At 37.8% G+C, this 17,893-nt stretch overlaps 1 protein-coding gene across 7 annotated transcripts in view; it reads left to right on the top strand.

Moving 5' to 3' along the window:
• Positions 1-17,893, top strand: part of NAV3 (neuron navigator 3) — a 534,722-nt gene that overhangs the window by 349,236 nt on the left and 167,593 nt on the right. For all 7 annotated transcript variants that reach the window (XM_027747750.2, XM_027747746.2, XM_039386754.1 and 4 more), the window contains 2 exons: positions 1,916-2,033; positions 2,746-2,798. In XM_027747750.2, coding sequence (XP_027603551.1) covers positions 1,916-2,033; positions 2,746-2,798 — 171 coding nt within the window. The remainder of the gene's footprint in view (positions 1-1,915; positions 2,034-2,745; positions 2,799-17,893) is intronic.

The raw sequence follows: 17,893 nt of genomic DNA, 5'->3' as shown, positions 1-17,893 counted from the left end.
TAATAAAACATTTTAATGGAGCCTTTTATGTCACTCACTTGTAATAGGGAAAAAAGAATATCAATCAGGTGACTGAAGTGGACTTCTGGGTGCATCAGGGAAATTAAGGACCCCACTGAATAGCAGCATCCTTTGACTATGGGGGAGCTGAATCCACTTCCACAGTTTAATTCTGTGGACTTATCTGAAGTTCTAAAGCTGTCAAAGCTGTGGCAAATCAGCCAGTGATCTATCTGCAGGAATAGGGGAAGAAATCAGATAGACCAAACAGGTTAAAATTTTCTCTCTTTCAAGAAAGAGGGAGAAAATCTGTGACAAAGGTTCTCACGTAGCAAAGGAGTCCTTAGCAGGGGAACATGGACTAGGTGGTTATACTTTTGAGGGGTGAAAAGTGGATGATGGTCCTCTGGGTAAGACTCTGGGAATTGCATCCATTTTCCCACCCTTACTCTACTGCAGATTTCCTAGGTAAAATAAGCAAGTAGTTAATGGCTTTGGCCTCTGTTTTTCTGTTCATAAAATGGGTTTCTGACACCTTCCTCCCAAGGATCTATGAGGTTAAATAAAAGGATGTTTATAAAGTAAGCTCTTTTTTTTTTTTTTTTTTTTTTTTTTTTTAATGAAAGAGGTGCAGTTTCAACCTTTTCAAACAGTATTCTCAGCAGAGAAAGACCCTTAGTTGTTATATTTACTCACACAATGGTACTGGCATACATATATGCTTCCTCTCAGTGGCAACATCCCATGGTAGTCAAAGGTTCTGTACAAGTCCTGTTTTCTAGAGTGAGGAGAGAGGTCACAAACACCCTGCAAAAGGGAGCCAGGGCTGGCTGCCAAGGGCCACTGGTACCCTCCATCTGTGTGACACCTCCTGCCAATCTCCACTAGTCTGAGCTCCCTCTGTATGCTGGGACACCCCAGGATGGTGTGAGCACCTCTTGGAGTGCACTATTCCTTCAGTGTAGAGGTGAAAATGTCTGTGCCTCTTATCTCACCCTAAGTGAACCTGGTTCTGCTTGTGTGCATGCTGTAGGTGTTGCCAAATGCTCTGTGTACATACGTGCCTTATAAAATGCCTTCAAACTCTTTCTTCACCTCTTCTCTCCTCACTTATTTTGGAGGAAGATGTTCAGCTGGTCCTTTTCGACCTTTTGTTGATAACTGCCATTTTTGTGCTGCCTGTTGCTAAGTATTTGGGGCTCCTCAAACTCATCCTTCCCCCTTCCACTTTAGAAGGAGAAAGGACACAGCATATTTCCAGAATATATATACTCTAATTCCAGTGATAAGACTACTGTGCATCTGGTGCTCTCAGCCTCCTCTGTGCGCATTAGAACACTTTGAACTGTAGGCGAGTGGACGAACAACCTGTCCCTGCGCAGTGGGGCACAGTGATTACTGCAAAGTGTTACAGAGGCATCCCCAGGTGCAGGAACGCCAGTGACAACCTCATGAATCCTTGCCCAAACACAGGCACATTTCTCTGCTATCACTTTCTCTTAGGCAGCCCCAGAGCATGAAAATTGTTGGTGGGGCATGTGTAGAGGTAGAAGTGTGGGAGGTGGAATTGCAATAGATGTGATTGATTTACAACAGGAGTTTCCTTTACACTCATAAGGGGAATTTTGCTTGGTCACAGCAAGTCTGAAGCCTCATGAAACAGCCTGAATCATTTGAAGTTAAAATAATACAGAGGATAGCAGGGGGTGGGGCATGGCACGTTTTTTTTTTTAAAAAAAAGGGCAAAAAAAGCACATTAAAATTGTTTCCTTTGGTGCTGACTTCTTAAATGGGAATGTGATCCAAAATAGTTCTGGTGTGCAAGCCAACATTTGTTTTAAAACTTTTTATTGTCTTCTTTCCTCTCTTTCCCTTCTTCCCCTTCTTCCCCTTGCCCTCCCCCTTTGCTCTGCAGATTTACACTGACTGGGCTAACCACTACCTAGCAAAATCTGGCCACAAGCGGTTGATCAAGGATTTGCAACAGGACATTGCAGATGGAGTTCTGCTAGCAGAAATCATCCAGATCATCGGTAAGACCAGGGCTGAGGGAAGCACTGCAAGCTGACTCCTTGCATGGGGGAATATATAATTCAAATTGAACATATTTAATAATAAGATGAACCCTGAATAATACAATTTGACTGGGTCCATATGTCTCTGATATTTGTGTAGTTCATCCATGTCTTAATTAAAAAATATGTTTCTGTGAGCATGTTTGGAAGTTGCTGTTTAACCATACTTTAAATGGCCAGAACTGTATCTTACACACTTTGAATTGTCAGAAATGAATGCTCCATTAAACCATATGTCTCCCATGTGTGCATTTTGTTAGTTGGAGTGGCTCATACTTTCTGGGATGCCTTGAAACTGTATCCTGACCCTGCAAAGACAATTGTGGAAGATTTCATGTCAGCAGTTATTTTGCAGGGGCTGAAGAATTAGCGGCGACCTCCTTCACACTTCCCCCTTTGCATGATTTGGCATGTGGAAGCAACTGCTGCTAACAAGAGTATTCTTACTGTACGACTGAGCTTTACTTAGAAAGGGGCTCTGTGTCAACAAAACCCTCTGCACTTTATTGCTGTGTCTTTTCTGCTGTTCTGGGGGGTTTTTCTGTTTTGATTTTTTACATTTTAAGTTTTTTGGGTTTTGGTTGGTTTTTTTTTGACCGGGGAGGGGAGTGGAAAGGAAAGTTTTATCTCATTGTTTACTTCTGCTTTTCTTCTCACTGTTTTTGTTTAGCAAATGAAAAGGTTGAAGATATCAATGGCTGTCCCCGGAGCCACTCTCAAATGGTAAGTATAAAATTATTTTTAGTTTGTGTTGGCACCACTGCACTTTCCTAATATGCTTCTTAATAGTGATTTATTTATACTATGAATATTCTGTCCCATGTTTACCATAAAGTCCTAATCCTCATATAGTATTCCTGATACTTTTTTTCCATGCTTGTTTAGTGTTTGTCACTTCATTTCTGTGCTCACTAACTTTGGACCTTGAGAAAACGTGGCAGCAAAACTTCATCAGTTCTAATTAATCCAGAACTACCTTAGCAGACCTGTTCTAATGATCCAAATAATTTCATTTAACTTAATTTTTAAGGGCGGTAAGTCCAAGAACAAATTAAGTGGAGTCTTTGTGTCTGGAAAACTGATTTGATGAACAAGACTTGCCAAATTGTTTTTAAATATAAATAGCTTTTTGGATTGTCTACTGTGAAGTCCAGTTAGATGCACTGACTCCAAGACTTTCAGAAATAGCACTTTAGTCATATGGCTCTCTGAGCTATAGCTGGCAGCTGCCTAAAGACTTTTTTAATACTCTCAGACAAGAAGCATTTAGTGACTATGATTCATATGGAGTCTTATTAATCTTTTACTGTGTTTATGGCAAGTCAACTACATTTAATAAGATAAAACCAGCTGAGAAGGCTGTATAAGCGACAGGAACAAAGTCTGAGCCTCAGTAACATCACCATGCATTTGCTGAATCATTTGCAGTTCTAGTCATGTTCCCCCATGCTGAGGTGTTTGCCTTTCTGTTACCATTCAAATAATACATAAATAAGGTGCACGGTTGTTTAGCTGGCAAAGATTTTTGAGTATGATTTGGATGAGCTTGCGTAATAGCAAGCTGCTGAAACTGGGCTTAAAAATGGGAGTTGAATAGAAAAAAGAAGTGCATTTGTTCAGTGCATTTTTAAAGGGGAAAGGTGTTTGCAGCTTTTTCTGCAAAGCTTCAGGAGGTAAGGGGAAAATTTTTGAGTACCAGTGAACTGAATAATGGGATCTTTCAGTTCTTACTGTTCAGAAAATGTCCAAGTTTAGATTAAGCTTTTTCTCTGGCTTTCAGGATTTTTGAACTGTCCATAGAAAGAATATGTACAATTTCCATAATAATAGTTATTATTTTAATTAATCACATTAAACTAGAACCTAGTGACCCTGACTGAAAATGTTGGGAACTGCAGCGTGGAACTCTAGTATTACACACACAAATCAAGAGATAATCAGTCTCTACTTTAATCATGTTAAAACTTGCCATTCCAGACAGGCAAGACAAACAAGAAGAGACAAAAGCACAGAAAAGTGATATGATTTTCCAAGGTTATGTAACTGGTTTATGGCCATTTAGGATTGCTTAGGGACCCACCAATCTGATGTCTATCGAGCTTCATTTCCATGAGAGAGAGATGAGCTGAAGAGAAGTATTCAGTCTAGCAACATCTGCATCTGCAAAGCAACAACACTGGTGTATGTTCCTTGTTGATAGTTGCATTTTGATGTGGCATAGGGATTCTGGATTTCATCTCTAGCTCTGCTGCTGCTGCTACGGGGGAAACAGGGTCAATGAATGCCCATGCCACAGCAGTACCTGTGGGAATCCCTTTGTGTCCATCTTCTTCCTCCCATAAGCTCATCTCTCAGCTCAACCAGACCAAAGAATATTCCTAAGTGCTCTGGGTTTCAAAACAGATGCTTCAAAAACTCCTGTACGTAGTCACACACCAGTGTTTGTGCAGAGCCTAAAGTGTCCCATTTAGCCACTTTAACTTAATAGTAATGTATTTATTTATCCTTCTTTGACTCCATCTCTTTCCTGCATTTTTTTATCTCTACAGACTAATTAGGTTATTTTCCTGCCTTTTGACATGCTGATTTCTCAACTGAGCTAGGAAATTTAAAATGTACTGAAGTTAAAGTAGTTCAAGCTTGTTAGTTTTTCCTCAGTGCATCTCAGAAACCCCAAGTTTCTGAGTCTGCCCTCCATTTGTTGCCTTTGGGCTGTGCAGTTATCTAACCTAGGCAATGGCACAATTTTGCCAGATTTTCAGGTAATTTCCCTTAGCAGTGCTCAGTTTTGTCAGCCCACTCAGTGGTAGGGCAGTTCTCTTCTTGTAGCAGTGGACTCTTATGTGTTTGTAATATGCACAAAAAAATGTAACAGTGATCAAAGTTAGTTTGCATGTTTGAGATGCACCAGTATGTAGCAATATGTCCGGTCAGGATTTGCCAGAATATCAGCCCTCAAATCAGCAACGGTCAAAATATTCCTGTGGTATGTTTGTTAAACATTCATTCACCACTTTCATTTTAGCATTTTTAGTTGATAAAACTAAGAATCCCACCACCCTCTTTTTGCAAATGTTTTCATAATCCTTGCTTTCATAACCTGCAATTAAGAAGAAATGTTTTCTCTATTCATCTGCCATTTGATACCCTTTCCAGGAGGTTATGTGTAAGACATTTTATTAGCTTCAAAAAGCTAGAGGGCACTGTCATGGATTGTCTGCTGCTGGAAATACTTGATATTCTCTCTGGATGATATTGATATGAATTCATAATTAATCACTACTCATATTCCCAAGTTCTATTCCACTCACCATTTTGTTTTCCTCTTGTCAACGGTATCATCTTTGAAGTGATTTTTAAGGCATCTCAATTCAACTGTTACCTTAATTTGTAAACATATTTTATTGTTTAATTTAAATGTGTATAAAATGCTTAGAGTTTAGTTTTCCTTTAGTTAGATCTATTGCAATGTCTTGCACTCCATGCTCATTTTGGCAGTGATATATAAAATACTTGCAGACAAATTGAATTGGCTCAATAGGTCCAAGTTCATAAAAACTAAAAACCTGTGAAGCCTAGCAGCATCCAGTTTGTGCATAGTTAGCTTTATCATGATTCTCATGTCTATTATGCTCACCTGTTTGATGTTCCACACAGAATCTGAGAACTTGAGATGTATTGAGGGATAAATTATTTCATATTCAAATCTCAGAAGTTTTAGAAAAAAGACAGAAGAATGCCAGAAATCTTACTCTATTCTATGAGACTGAAGAAAAGTTGTGTACTTTAGCAAGAGGAAGGTGGAGTAAGTGAATTAGTCTCTACTTAACCAGGGAGCTTTTTATGTGATAGAGAGTTTTTTGTGACACAGTTAAAGAAGTGGGTGAAGCCTAAAACTGAAGTAGGATAACATTACTATGTATATACTGGTAGACATTGCTTAATGTGCTAGATGTGCTTTGTAGTGCTCCTGGAGTCCCATAGAAGCCCCCAGTGGCTCCATCTCTGCTTATATGCACGAATTTCTCTCTGGAGAAGGGCAAGGTTGCAAGGGGATGAGGTGCATGCAGATCTCTTCTTAGCAGAGAGTCAGCCTGTGGACAGGATAAATAGGTGGAAACTAGAACTGCTAAGTGTGCCACAAAGTGTATGTGCCCTTCAGACTTCCTCTGACAGGCATGTGCTGAGCAGACACTGTTGAGTAGCATCCCCCAGCGTCCAGCAATGCCAATATCCAAGGATGAGAACATCAGCATTGGCATTCTGTGTTTAAAAATTGCTTGTGAAAAATGTAATTCTGTATAAAGTAAGCATTGAGGGTTCTACTAACACCCATGAATTACATGTGAAAATGTGTGGGTTATGGTTATAAGTAGCTCTTTGAGGACTGGGAAGCCTGAAAATATCATCCCTATGTTCACTGTCAAGTGGGCCCACATGAGAGCTCTTCCTATCTGCACAGTGTTGAACTCTCTAAGAATCTCCTGGGTTTGCTTGTGCAGTTGTTGGTGAGATAGGCTGTTTGGATTCAAGATATACTTTCTGTGCTTTGGAGCAGCTCCAGGTGAGCCTTCTACATAAATGTGACACATTGATATATATACAGAAATTTGGCTAAGTGTAGAAGTATGGTTCCTTGGGAAACTGGGAATTCAATCTGAGTTTTGAAAACTAATCCCAGCTCCTTTGATATGCAGGCCACCTCCTTCCTGAAGTGACACCTGTATGACCCCCTCTGACATCTGTATTACCCCCTTTTGTTTAAATTCAGACTGTCACCCTATGCCTATCTGTGGTTCTTCACTACCTGCTTTAAGAGCTTTGTGAAAATATGAGGGAATAACAGACTATAATTTTGTCATCTGTTCAGGTTTGATATGTTTAAATGAGTGGAAAAGAGTAGTCTCATTTCCATGAAACATGCTTGCATGCTTAATTTTCATAAATAAAGCAAATAGCCTGAAATCTAGTTAAGTCTGTTTTGGGAAAGGTGCTGTTTGCATGAGAGAGTGGAAAAGGCCTGAGAAAACAGTCAGTTGATACAAATTTCTGTTTAAAAATGTAGTCAACTGACTGGCTTCTCACAATATGGGTTGGACAGAGTAAAAAACAGATTCTCCTGTCCTCTGTGGTAGGTAAGGGGTATCTAGGATTTGAAAATGGAGTAGACTTAAGAGGGTAAAAAATAAAAGTACTTTTCTAAAAGGATGTCAGGTTCACAGCATAATATCTATGAAAGTGATCTAAGTAAAATCAGAAAAGACAATGGTAGTAGTTAAAATTTGAACTTCTGAGAGAGGCTTTTTGTGTTTTTAGGTAGGAGAGCTCATATTTTACCTTTGTTACATGGAAAGAACCTGCAAGACATTGTCACAGCTTATGCGTGGATGTTTGGGGGAGAGCTGACTTGAAGAATATGCTCAGATATTAGGTAAAGGACTGTATGGAAATGAATGGGGGAAGAAAAAGAGTTTTGCTTCCATTAGCAACTAGTTCAAAATATGATTTTAATTTCAATAACGGTATTTCTATCTGAAACAGAGAAATAAATGAGATTTTCATTCCAGTGACACTATGCCTGTATTCTAGCTTAAGGAATTGAGATCATTAGTTCTTTGGCATGCCTACATCAGGAATATACAAACTTATTTTTATTTGCCAGAGAAGTTTTCAATGTAAAACATCAAAACACCTTTTCCTTTTGTAAACACAATGTGCAGCCATGAGACAGCTGGTAAGCATGCTTTATTTTTCATTCTATCACCTTCTCAGCAATACAAATGGAATGCCATATCTTTTGCCTTCTTGTGTACACTTAGTATAGGAATTTCCAGCATCATCTTAAAATTCCCCTCTGCTCTGCGTCTCCCTTTGCCAGGTGCATTACGAAGGACGTGGTCACACTGGAGATGAGTAGTTATGTTCCTGCTACAATGGGAACTTTCTCTTAGGTGCTTCCTTGGGTCAGGTAAAAGACCCTCTTATCTTGGAGACCTGCTACCTTTTGGAGCAGACCCTGATTTGATTTAATTAAAAGTCCACACTTGGATTTCTGTTCCCACTGATGAAGGCACAGTTTGGACAACAATATAGATCAAAGGGCTCCAAATTGCTCTTAATAACTGCCCATATTGTCCACACTTTTGTGCAGCCTCCAGCCAGATTGTTTTCCAGATGGGAAATTTATGAGAACAGTGTAGCTGAGCGTATGCCTGAATGTTACCAAGCTCCCATCAGTTGCTTTTCTTCCTTGGAATTTTTAAGTAGTGGCAGAAGTATCATGCTCCTCGTTCCCTGGGAAAATTTTGTTATGGTAATGCACAGCTTATATGTTCTTTGGTGTCCCTCCTCACAAGGATTTACTTACCTGTTAATTCTGCATTTCTGAACCCAGCTCTTGTGGTTTGGCAGAGTAAAGTTTCATGCAGTTCTTTTTTTCAGGACTGTGGGCAAAATATCCATTAGAGCCACACTGGTAACCAATACTTCTTTCTACATTCTGTTCTTTCCTACCTTGGAACACCAGCAGCTCTAGATGAAAGCAGGCAAGTCTGATAGAGCTCCATTATGAAAGGATCTAAGCAGATGCTTATCTATGAAGGAAATGACACTCCTCAGCATGATACATACTCAGATTTCCCATTTTCTGATGGTACTTTCAAGTAGACCCATATAATTTTTTACTTAACTAGTTATGCTTTCTGAATTTCCTCACTATATAGGAGATCTACATTCAACTTTAAACCTTCCTGGGATTCCCAGGACCCAGGTGCCCAAGACTGTCAGAGCCAAGAGCATGTCCTAGCTAGCCCTCTGAAGATGCTTTCTAAACAAATCCTCTCATTTCCTATGTAGGTTCAGAGTTGATATTTCCCTTGAGAACTAACCCCATTCCCACATCTTTTGCCAGTGACTGTCCTTAGCTGTTACAGGGAAGACTTTCTTGAACATGTTCGGCACATCCAGACACTTTCAATCCACTGTACAGTGTACTATATACAGGATGGCTTCACAGAGTTTGCAATTTGTTTGGCATTCAGTGAGTGTTGAAGTCAACTATCTCATTGAACTCTCCCATATTTCAAACTCTTGAATCGTAGAGGATGAGTGCAGGACAAAATTTTAGAAGCTGACCTTCTGGAATGGAATCTCTCTCTTTGTTTTAGATATCAGGAAATCCATTTTATAAACTTGTGTATGCCTTGCAGGGAGCTCATGGCTTTTTTTTTTTTTAATCCTCTGTACCACAGAAATTTAAAAATTCTCTGACTAAAAACAATACATGTAGATATATCTACAGTGAAAATATACAAATAGGTATGCAATTTGAAGGAATTACAGGAAGTGACATTTTCATTAGTGTAGAAATTGAAGTTTATTTTTTTGTTTGCATAAGAAATTAGCTTGACATAAAGACTGGAGTAAGAATGAAAATGAGACTGTCAGAAATAGAGACGTGTCTGTCCCAAAAGAAAAAAATAAAATGAGGGTCTGTCTAAGGATACGTTATGGGAATAATTGTGACTATATGAATGGAGGGAATAATGAAAGAGGACAAAATTCCTGTAAGGATAAGGTTAAAGGTCTTAATGTTAAGGATGGTTGATACTCAAGGATGTAGAGGTTGGAATTCTTGTTTCAAGTTTTGCTGAAAAGAGATAATTAATGTTATTAACACAGCCAGTTTGAGTAAGATGAGAGACAAATCATTTTAGCATATAACAGGCAGAGGAGGAATTCCAACTGCTTTTGTGAACAAACCCTAAAATTTCCAAGAACTCAAGAAATTAAAGATAAAATATAGATGGGGTGACAGCTCGACAGACAAGCAGAGTAACAGTTGCCTTTTTGTGGTAGACCAACCACATTTCTATTGTGAGAGAAAGAGAAAGCTGAGGAAAGGATGGACGACTGCTGCAAGTGTTAGATCTAGTAGATTGATTCTAGTTTGACTTTCTTGAGATCTCTTTATTCTGTGCTGAAATGAACAGTTCTCTTTACATTCAAAACATTACATTAGAGAACGTTAAAAAGACCACAAGATTTATAAAAATCTCTCTTCACAGAACAGCTCAGAGTTACTCACTGGCATCAGGCAGCGAGATACATATTCCCCTGAGTCACTCATATTTGACTGTCTGAAGTCACAAAAGAAAATGCCACAGGAACACATCCTGAGTACTATTTTACTAGGCTGGAAGTACATTGTTTATTAAGTATAAACCATACACTGTTATTAGCCTTTTTATTTATGCTTACAAATCCCTTATGTTATTACTGTGTAGAATACATGAGAATAACTCATCTAGATGTTAATGAAATAATCATGTCATGAAAAGTACGTATACTGTGATGAATACTTATACAGTCTCCATGAAATCTATTGAATCATTAGGTTATGGTTGAGTTTGCTTGGTTAGGACTGGAATTAGGGTTATGCACATTTTACTTCTGTAGACCAAGATTGCCGAACACTAAAAAAATCTTTTTGTTTCCTAAAATCAACAATTTTCCTTCACACCTTCCCCTTTCTCCTCTTCCACTAACCTCTCCCCTCCTCCCTGCAATTTCTTGAAACCCACCTCCCTTCAATCTGTACCTGGAATATGCATTACCTTCATGCCACTGAGGCATGACCATCTCACCCATCTCTTCTCCTCATCTCTCAACTATGTTTGTCAGGAATGTCATTTGATCAGAAACTTGAGTTAAACTGTATTGGAAGAATACGTAGAGATGAAATATTGCAGTATGCCTGAAAACTAATAGGTGGCATACATTTTGAGTATTTATTGTTTGAAGAGATGCAGTTGACGGTCTCCCCATTTACCTCATCTGTAATTAGTTTTCTATCCTCTTCAATTTTTAGTTGGTGGGTTTTCCCCCTCAAAAATGTAATGTGAGCATTCCCTGAAGTTTTGGAATTGAACAAATATATATTTGTGACACACGTGCTTAGACAAAGAGGTGATGAATGAATAGCCTTGAAACCTCCATTAATTGCAATGCACTGAATAGTCTTAACACAAATATGCAGTTAAAATGCATACATACAAATTGACTATGACATACATTTTAGAAAGCACCTGTGGTTATAGAGACTAACAGATTTTTCCCAGATAGCAGCAGCAAGATTACTGTAAATATGTGTGCTTCATGATGGTGTATTTTTATCATCTTCTATAGGGAGAGTATGCTATAAATACTAGGAATGTCTAGAACGTTTAATGGATTTAAAAATAGAGAAGAAAGTGCGTGATGTTTAGCTGAACAGCAAAAATGCATATTTAAGCTGAACAAGAAAATAAACAATGTATCTGAAGTGGTTTTATTTTACAGTATATCCAAACAAGGCTTTCTGGTAGTTTTGAGATTTTGTCAGCTTTCTAGATTTTTTTCAAATGTCTGATTATTTTGGAACTGTGGCAAAATGCCAGTTCTCTTATAGTTGAGGACTTACTTCTATTTAAAGATTTTTAACCACTCCCACTTCTGCTTAGACTTGTAATTTTGGGTGCTGTATGTTATTTAGAAAAGGTTCTATTTAGAAAATTGTTCTATGTTTGTGAACCATTGAGTTTCCTCAGAGAGGTAGACTTTTCACAGAAGAACATTTCTTAACATTGAGTTGGAGTCCCCAGGCCTCTCACTCATCCTTCTTCCTGCCTCTCCATAATCTGCCACTGCCTCTTCTGACAAAGGAAAGTTCTGCAGCTTCAGTAACATGCAAGACTCTTGAGAAACAATGTGAACCTGTGTTTTCGTGTGTAGTGCACACACGTGGACATGCATCCATGTAAAGTACCTTGTGTAGTTTTGACTGAACCCTCAATTATTTTTTTCACTTTGAAAGGCATCTAAGCCACTCTTTCTAGCTCTCATTTGTGAATTAAAGTTTGTGGGAGCTTCCAAATTCTGGGAAGTGTGTTATCTGGACATCTGTTAGAGCATGAGATGGCTACTCTTCTATAGATTTGCCAGACCTACTGTCTCTGTTCCTTAGGGTGAGATTAAGTTTATAAAAGAGCTACTAGACAGATTTTGAGAATTAAGCATCAACATCTGCAAACAATGAATGAGGGCACACACCAAGTATGAATATCGTCAGCTTTTATTTGGTTGGTCTGGGAAATGCAACTACTGGGAAGATGTTTTAATGGAGGTACAGGAACTGTGCAACTATCCATAAAATGCTGTCTGTGGTGTAATGTGTAAAGCAGCAGAGGGTGCCAGAAAGCAACAAATTGTGGCTTCCGTTGTAATTAATGGAAAGGAAAGGGATGGTAACTAGCAATGTTAGGATGGAACAGGGTTTATGTTCTGAAGTTATCTGCAGAAGGAAGGGAGGAAGGAAGACTCACTTCCTGTAAGTTTAAGCCCTTACATGTACTTAAAATTAAAATAAACGCTATCCAACAAATAGTCAAGCTTTTGGAGGTATTGTGTAGTACCTTATGCCTAGGTGGCAGTGCTTATCACTGAATTGTCTTTTAGCCATTATATATACCTGGTATTTCAAAGCTTGGTGTTATAGCAAAGACTTTGCAAGACATGAGGATAATAAAGTAACATAGACTGTCCCAACAGTCTAGTCTGTTAATTACAAACTAATGTGGCAACAAAAAACATCCTGACCTACTACATTTAAAATTACAATGTTCATTAAAAGGACTTGACAACCTCCTCCTGCTTTTCTGCTAGAAAGTAAATATCAAAAATTTGTTGCCACAGGAAGTTTGGAATTTTTCAGTGGTATTGCATTGCATCCAGAATACAGTATAATTACAATGTTAGAAAATGAAGAGAAAGAATGAAAGTTGGTGTACACTGAAACTACTATGATCTGTCCAGATGTATTTTTTCACTCTGCCCTTGATCTTTGCTGGAACAGAAGCTGCCTACATCTGCTGCAGCTAAGTGCTAGACTGTTTCATGGAAAGAATGCCAAATCTGCTTGATTTTACAGGGTCTTTTACATACTCACCATTTTGGAGTTCCTTGACTTTTATGAACTCTAACCCATTTAACCTTGCTATTTTCTTTGCCAGTAGTTATACTCAGAGAATAAACTCCTCTTTGAACACTACTGCAAATCCCTTCCGCTTACAGCCTCTCCCCGACGTGCTGTTGCTGGCAAATGTGCTGGCAAATAACATGCAGCAGTGGTCCATCAGGTCATTCCGTCTCTGAGAATGGCAAAAACAAGTGACCCTGGCAATTTTTTTTCTCCATTTCCCTTCTCTTACACCAATATCTAAACTGACTATGTTAGGGAGTTAGAGGGTACTTCTTTGCCTGTTCTTTCAGTATACATTTATGCACTACTGTTTTGGTCACCATATATTCCATGAAATGTCAAAATGAAGAATACTGTGTTTCTCACAAAGTGTTTTGTGTCTCCTACAGTCATGTGCACAGCCATGGGACCAGGTGTAGAGTAGTCATGGTTTTTTCACTGATTGAGATTACTGCTCTTCCAGCCTTTTCCTGCGGTCAAGAGCCCGTGGATCTGACCACTCTGAAATGGCATGAGATATCATGAGGCAGCTGAAATTCTGTGTTAGTAAAGATTTTGGCAACATTGAACTTAAGTACCAATGTTAACTCTAAATGTAAACTCTGTTACAGCTGATAATGGGCAATACTATTAAGGTACACAAGGGTAAATTGGCTTAAGCTAGCAGTAGAACATGCAAGTTATCACAAAGACTGCTTATTTCAACAGCATTAACTAATCCCTTTTCATGTTAAGGCTTTTGATCAGGTTAATTAAAATATTAACACAAACTTCTTATTTTATTTTTTTTATGTAACTTGTCTGTTTAAATCCACTATGACCTGAAACTTAATACACAAATAGTTAGAATACAGTACAACCATTTTTGTTTAAGCAGAAATAAATAGTATAAGTATAAATACAGTAATATATTTGGCAGCTTTCTGATGTGCAGGAATTATTTAAAACACTCCTAGTCTGAAGAGTCTGCTGACCATATGATAAACAGATGACCATATGACATAAATCAGAGCTATACTTATTTCCAGTTGAACTTATTTTAAGTTGGCCCAGTGTCTGGATATAAATTAGTCTGGGCAGAGTTCAGTTTCAGAGTCAGTCCAAGGCATTTTTTTATTTGTCAGGACTTGGTTGCATTGTATTCAATCTCCCGAACTGGTCACATATGTTTTGCTTTTTTAATAGTTTATATCAACTTAAAGCATTTCTTTACCTATGCAGTTCTTAGCAACTCTTTCAGGTGGCATATGGGCCAGCACTAAACTTGCAAAGTCCTGAAAGTTGAATCTGAACAGTCTTCTTGAAATAAAAATGTGTCTGTATTTTAGCTTGTAGCTTTTGGCAGTCTTTAATTCTATAACAATTAGAATGTGTTTCGTGTAGGCTTGTATTGTCAGCTAATTATAACCTTGTTTGAATTATTCATATCTCTTGATTCTTCAGAGTTTCTTTAGGTTACATTGGGAGTGTACCAATGACATCCTCCTCTGGAGAAAAAATACCACAAGAATTTTCTTTGTCCCTTGGTTTCCACACTTGAAAGCTGAGACCTATTTGTATTTTAAATAAATAATAGCTCATGAAGTTACATAGTTATAGTTTTCTGTACTCTAACTGTACACATAACTAGCTAACTGGTATCCCAGCCGTGTGAGTTGTTTTGCCTGTCGCTCACAGATTTTCTCAGTAATTCCTCCCAACAACAATGAATTGTTTGTTGATTTTTTTTTCCTAAAGGCTCTTGCTTAGTTCACGGACAGATCAGCAGTAACACTCCAGAGTAAACATATGTGCAAGGGTGTTTTCACAGTTCTTGTATATATAAGGCTTCTACTGGGATTTTTTGGCATGAACAAATTTGCAAGATTTATATTGTTGCATCGTATAAATTAACGTATGTAACAATATGTCCCCCTCTAAAGCCCAGTAAATGCTTATTTTTTTCAAGTATTACTGGCTGTATTTTGGAACTTGAAAACACTTGGATAACTATTTAAAAAATTGTTTCCTCGTACAGTTTACACTTCATTGTCTACAACTGGAAGTGAAGTGACAACAAGCAATAAGTGCTTGTTAAGGCTTCATTTTATAGACTTGAGCACTTCTAACATTTCTCTTCTCTCTTTGGCTGAGAAATCAATTAAAAAAAATCTAACCCTGGTGAGCCTATGAGCTTACAAGCATATATCCCACTGCCTTCTGTGGTTCCAGGTGCTTCTGTTTTCCTTGACTGAGAATCTAGACACCAGATCTTGTTAAAACGTGAAAAATTCTTCCCATAGTTATGAGAAAGTTGTGAAGAGATAGGCAAGTGTGAAATCTGTTTAGAAGCATGGTGTGAAAACATATAGCATGGCCTAATATTCCTATGTGTATTATGCTAAACATGATTTAAAATATGATGTTCGTGTACACTAGCAAAAGTGAAAGCTTGAATATGAGTCTATTTATTATCTCTATGGCTTTTAAAGATGTCTGGTTTAATCTGAATAGTTTTACTAACCTATGACATCAATTAATCATCAGTTTTTTTTTCTTTTTCTTTAGGGCTTAGATCAATTTGAGTCAGTAATATGAAAATTAAACATAAAGGAAAACCAGTAACTTATGTCATCTCATGTATGTATCTTTCCAAGGACTTTAAGTTCCAGGCAGAGGACCAGACACATCCTACAGAAATTTTCTGGGCTGTACGTTTTTGCTAATAACAAGTATTTCTTATTACTTTCGATGAGCTCAATTGCATTCTAGGGTAATGTGGAAAATATATCTAATTAAAAAAAATCAGAATGTTTATAAAATCAAAAGACCAGAAGGATAGGAGCAAACTGTCAGTGTCTCTCCTTCGCAAGCTATAGCAGTAAGACTCCTGGTGTAAAGAGGGAGGGTTCATACAGTACAAAGTATGTCTGGATGGATTCCAATTGCAAAGTTCAAGAGATGAAGTGAAATGCCCCATAGTTTACCTGCTTACTTATTTTTTAAAGGATTCATTCCATCACTGGTTGTAATTGCCCTTATTTCTAAAAGCTGCTTTTTTGAGTAAGCTAAATGAGGTTACTATATAGTAAATAGTGGTCAAGGAGATAACTGGAATGTTTTCAAAGGTTTAGTTAAATCTAGTAAATGAACACTGTTGTAGACTCTCTTTTGGCCTAATGGAGAGAAACTTCTCTGTTTTTAAGAAGTGTGCATTTTCACATTGCCCTCCAGTTTTTGGAAGTTTCCAAGTTCCATAAATATTTAGTCATAAATATTTAGACTTTGGTACCTTGCTGACTCAGAAGTGTTGCATAATTTAAAAAAGATTGTAAACAGGCTCACTAAACTGGAGCATTGCTTTAAGAAACACTGTGTTTAAACAGAGTTCTTTTTATCATTGCCTTAAAAAAGGTCTCCCAGGGTAGTATTTATCTTCAATTTTGTGTTCTTAGTATGTATATAGGAGTCTTTCACAGCATTGGTGGCCACAGGCCTGCAGAGATCAGAGCACTGAAGTAGTGAGTTACTTTCAGACACCGGAAGGAACTGGTCTTTTCATCTGTGCTGCTGTGAAGTTGTATTTTAGCTTTCTAAGAAATTTCTGCAAGGTATTGAAATACATCCATGGTTTTCTGAATCCAAATCCAGCACTATATTCCAATCAAAATTCCAACACTTTCTTCTCACAATTTCTAATATAGCGGCACAAAAGCACTTCAGAAATTGCCATTGTTGTATTTTGTGCTTTACAATGTCTGCTGCAGAGACTACTGTATAGAAATGGGGAGAACAAATGCAGACAGGACACAGATGGAAGAATGGGTAAGAAAGGAAGATGGGAAGCAAGATGGCACCATTATATAGATGATCAGAGTAAAATTTTTCATTCTTCTCTTATGTGGTAGGGGTTTGAGGTGTTTGTGGATAGAGCTTTTTTGGGTTTTATATGAAAATGGCCAGCACAGCAGAAATATATGTTTGACCATGTAAAAATTATGATTAGGATCAATGATTTTTTATTTTGAATAACTACATTATTCACTAACTTGTTGATGTTTACAAACAAGGAAAGAAAAAAAAAAACAACAAAAAATTCACCAATTCACCAGAAACTATATTCACCCCAAGTTTTCCAAGCACCAAGTCAGGGGCTAGGTGAAAAACCTGCAACATCAATTGTCAGATTCGTGTTCTTGACAGGGCTGACAGTAATTCATGCCAGAAGGGAACCGTATCCCACTGCAGCATTTTCTTAAAAACAATACACACCCCAGCTCGTACGTTGACCTCAGCAGTGACCTCATACATTCTTTTGTCAGTACATATGTCTGTTGAATTCTCCAAGTATTTGAGAAGTTAATTTGTTTTCACATTTCTGGGTTTACTGGTCATATTTTGTGTTTGGACTGCATGTTGGAAGAATTTGATGTGCATGTTCCCTAATATCTGTTGGAAAAGGAAGTTGAAGGTATTTCAGTTTTGAATAACATCATCATCCTTTCCTCAAAAAGTAGCTAATAATTAAATAACTCCAGCATCATTTCCTAAAAATTTTTGCCTGGGAGGCTTTCTACATACCAGTAGTTATTATCCTCTAAGGTAAAATTCTCCCCAAATACCTCCAGTAAATCAGTTTTTAATTTGCATATACAGTCTCTTATTGCAAAGTCAATGCTTAGCTTGGAACAGTGTTTTGGAATGAATTTCCACGGTTCACTGATAGTTATTTTTATTGAACGCTCCTTAAATTATTCTATTGCAAATAATGAAGAGTTTGCTGGAAAATAGTTAGTCCTAATGTGTTTACATGTCAGTGTAT

This window comes from Pipra filicauda, unplaced genomic scaffold, assembly GCF_003945595.2.
Source record: "Pipra filicauda isolate LSUMZ 115617 unplaced genomic scaffold, ASM394559v2 scaffold4_size7858003_pilon, whole genome shotgun sequence".
Lineage (NCBI taxonomy): Eukaryota > Metazoa > Chordata > Aves > Passeriformes > Pipridae > Pipra > Pipra filicauda.
The sequence above is the reverse complement of the archived record's forward strand: the minus strand, read 5'-3'. Positions and strand labels throughout refer to the sequence as shown.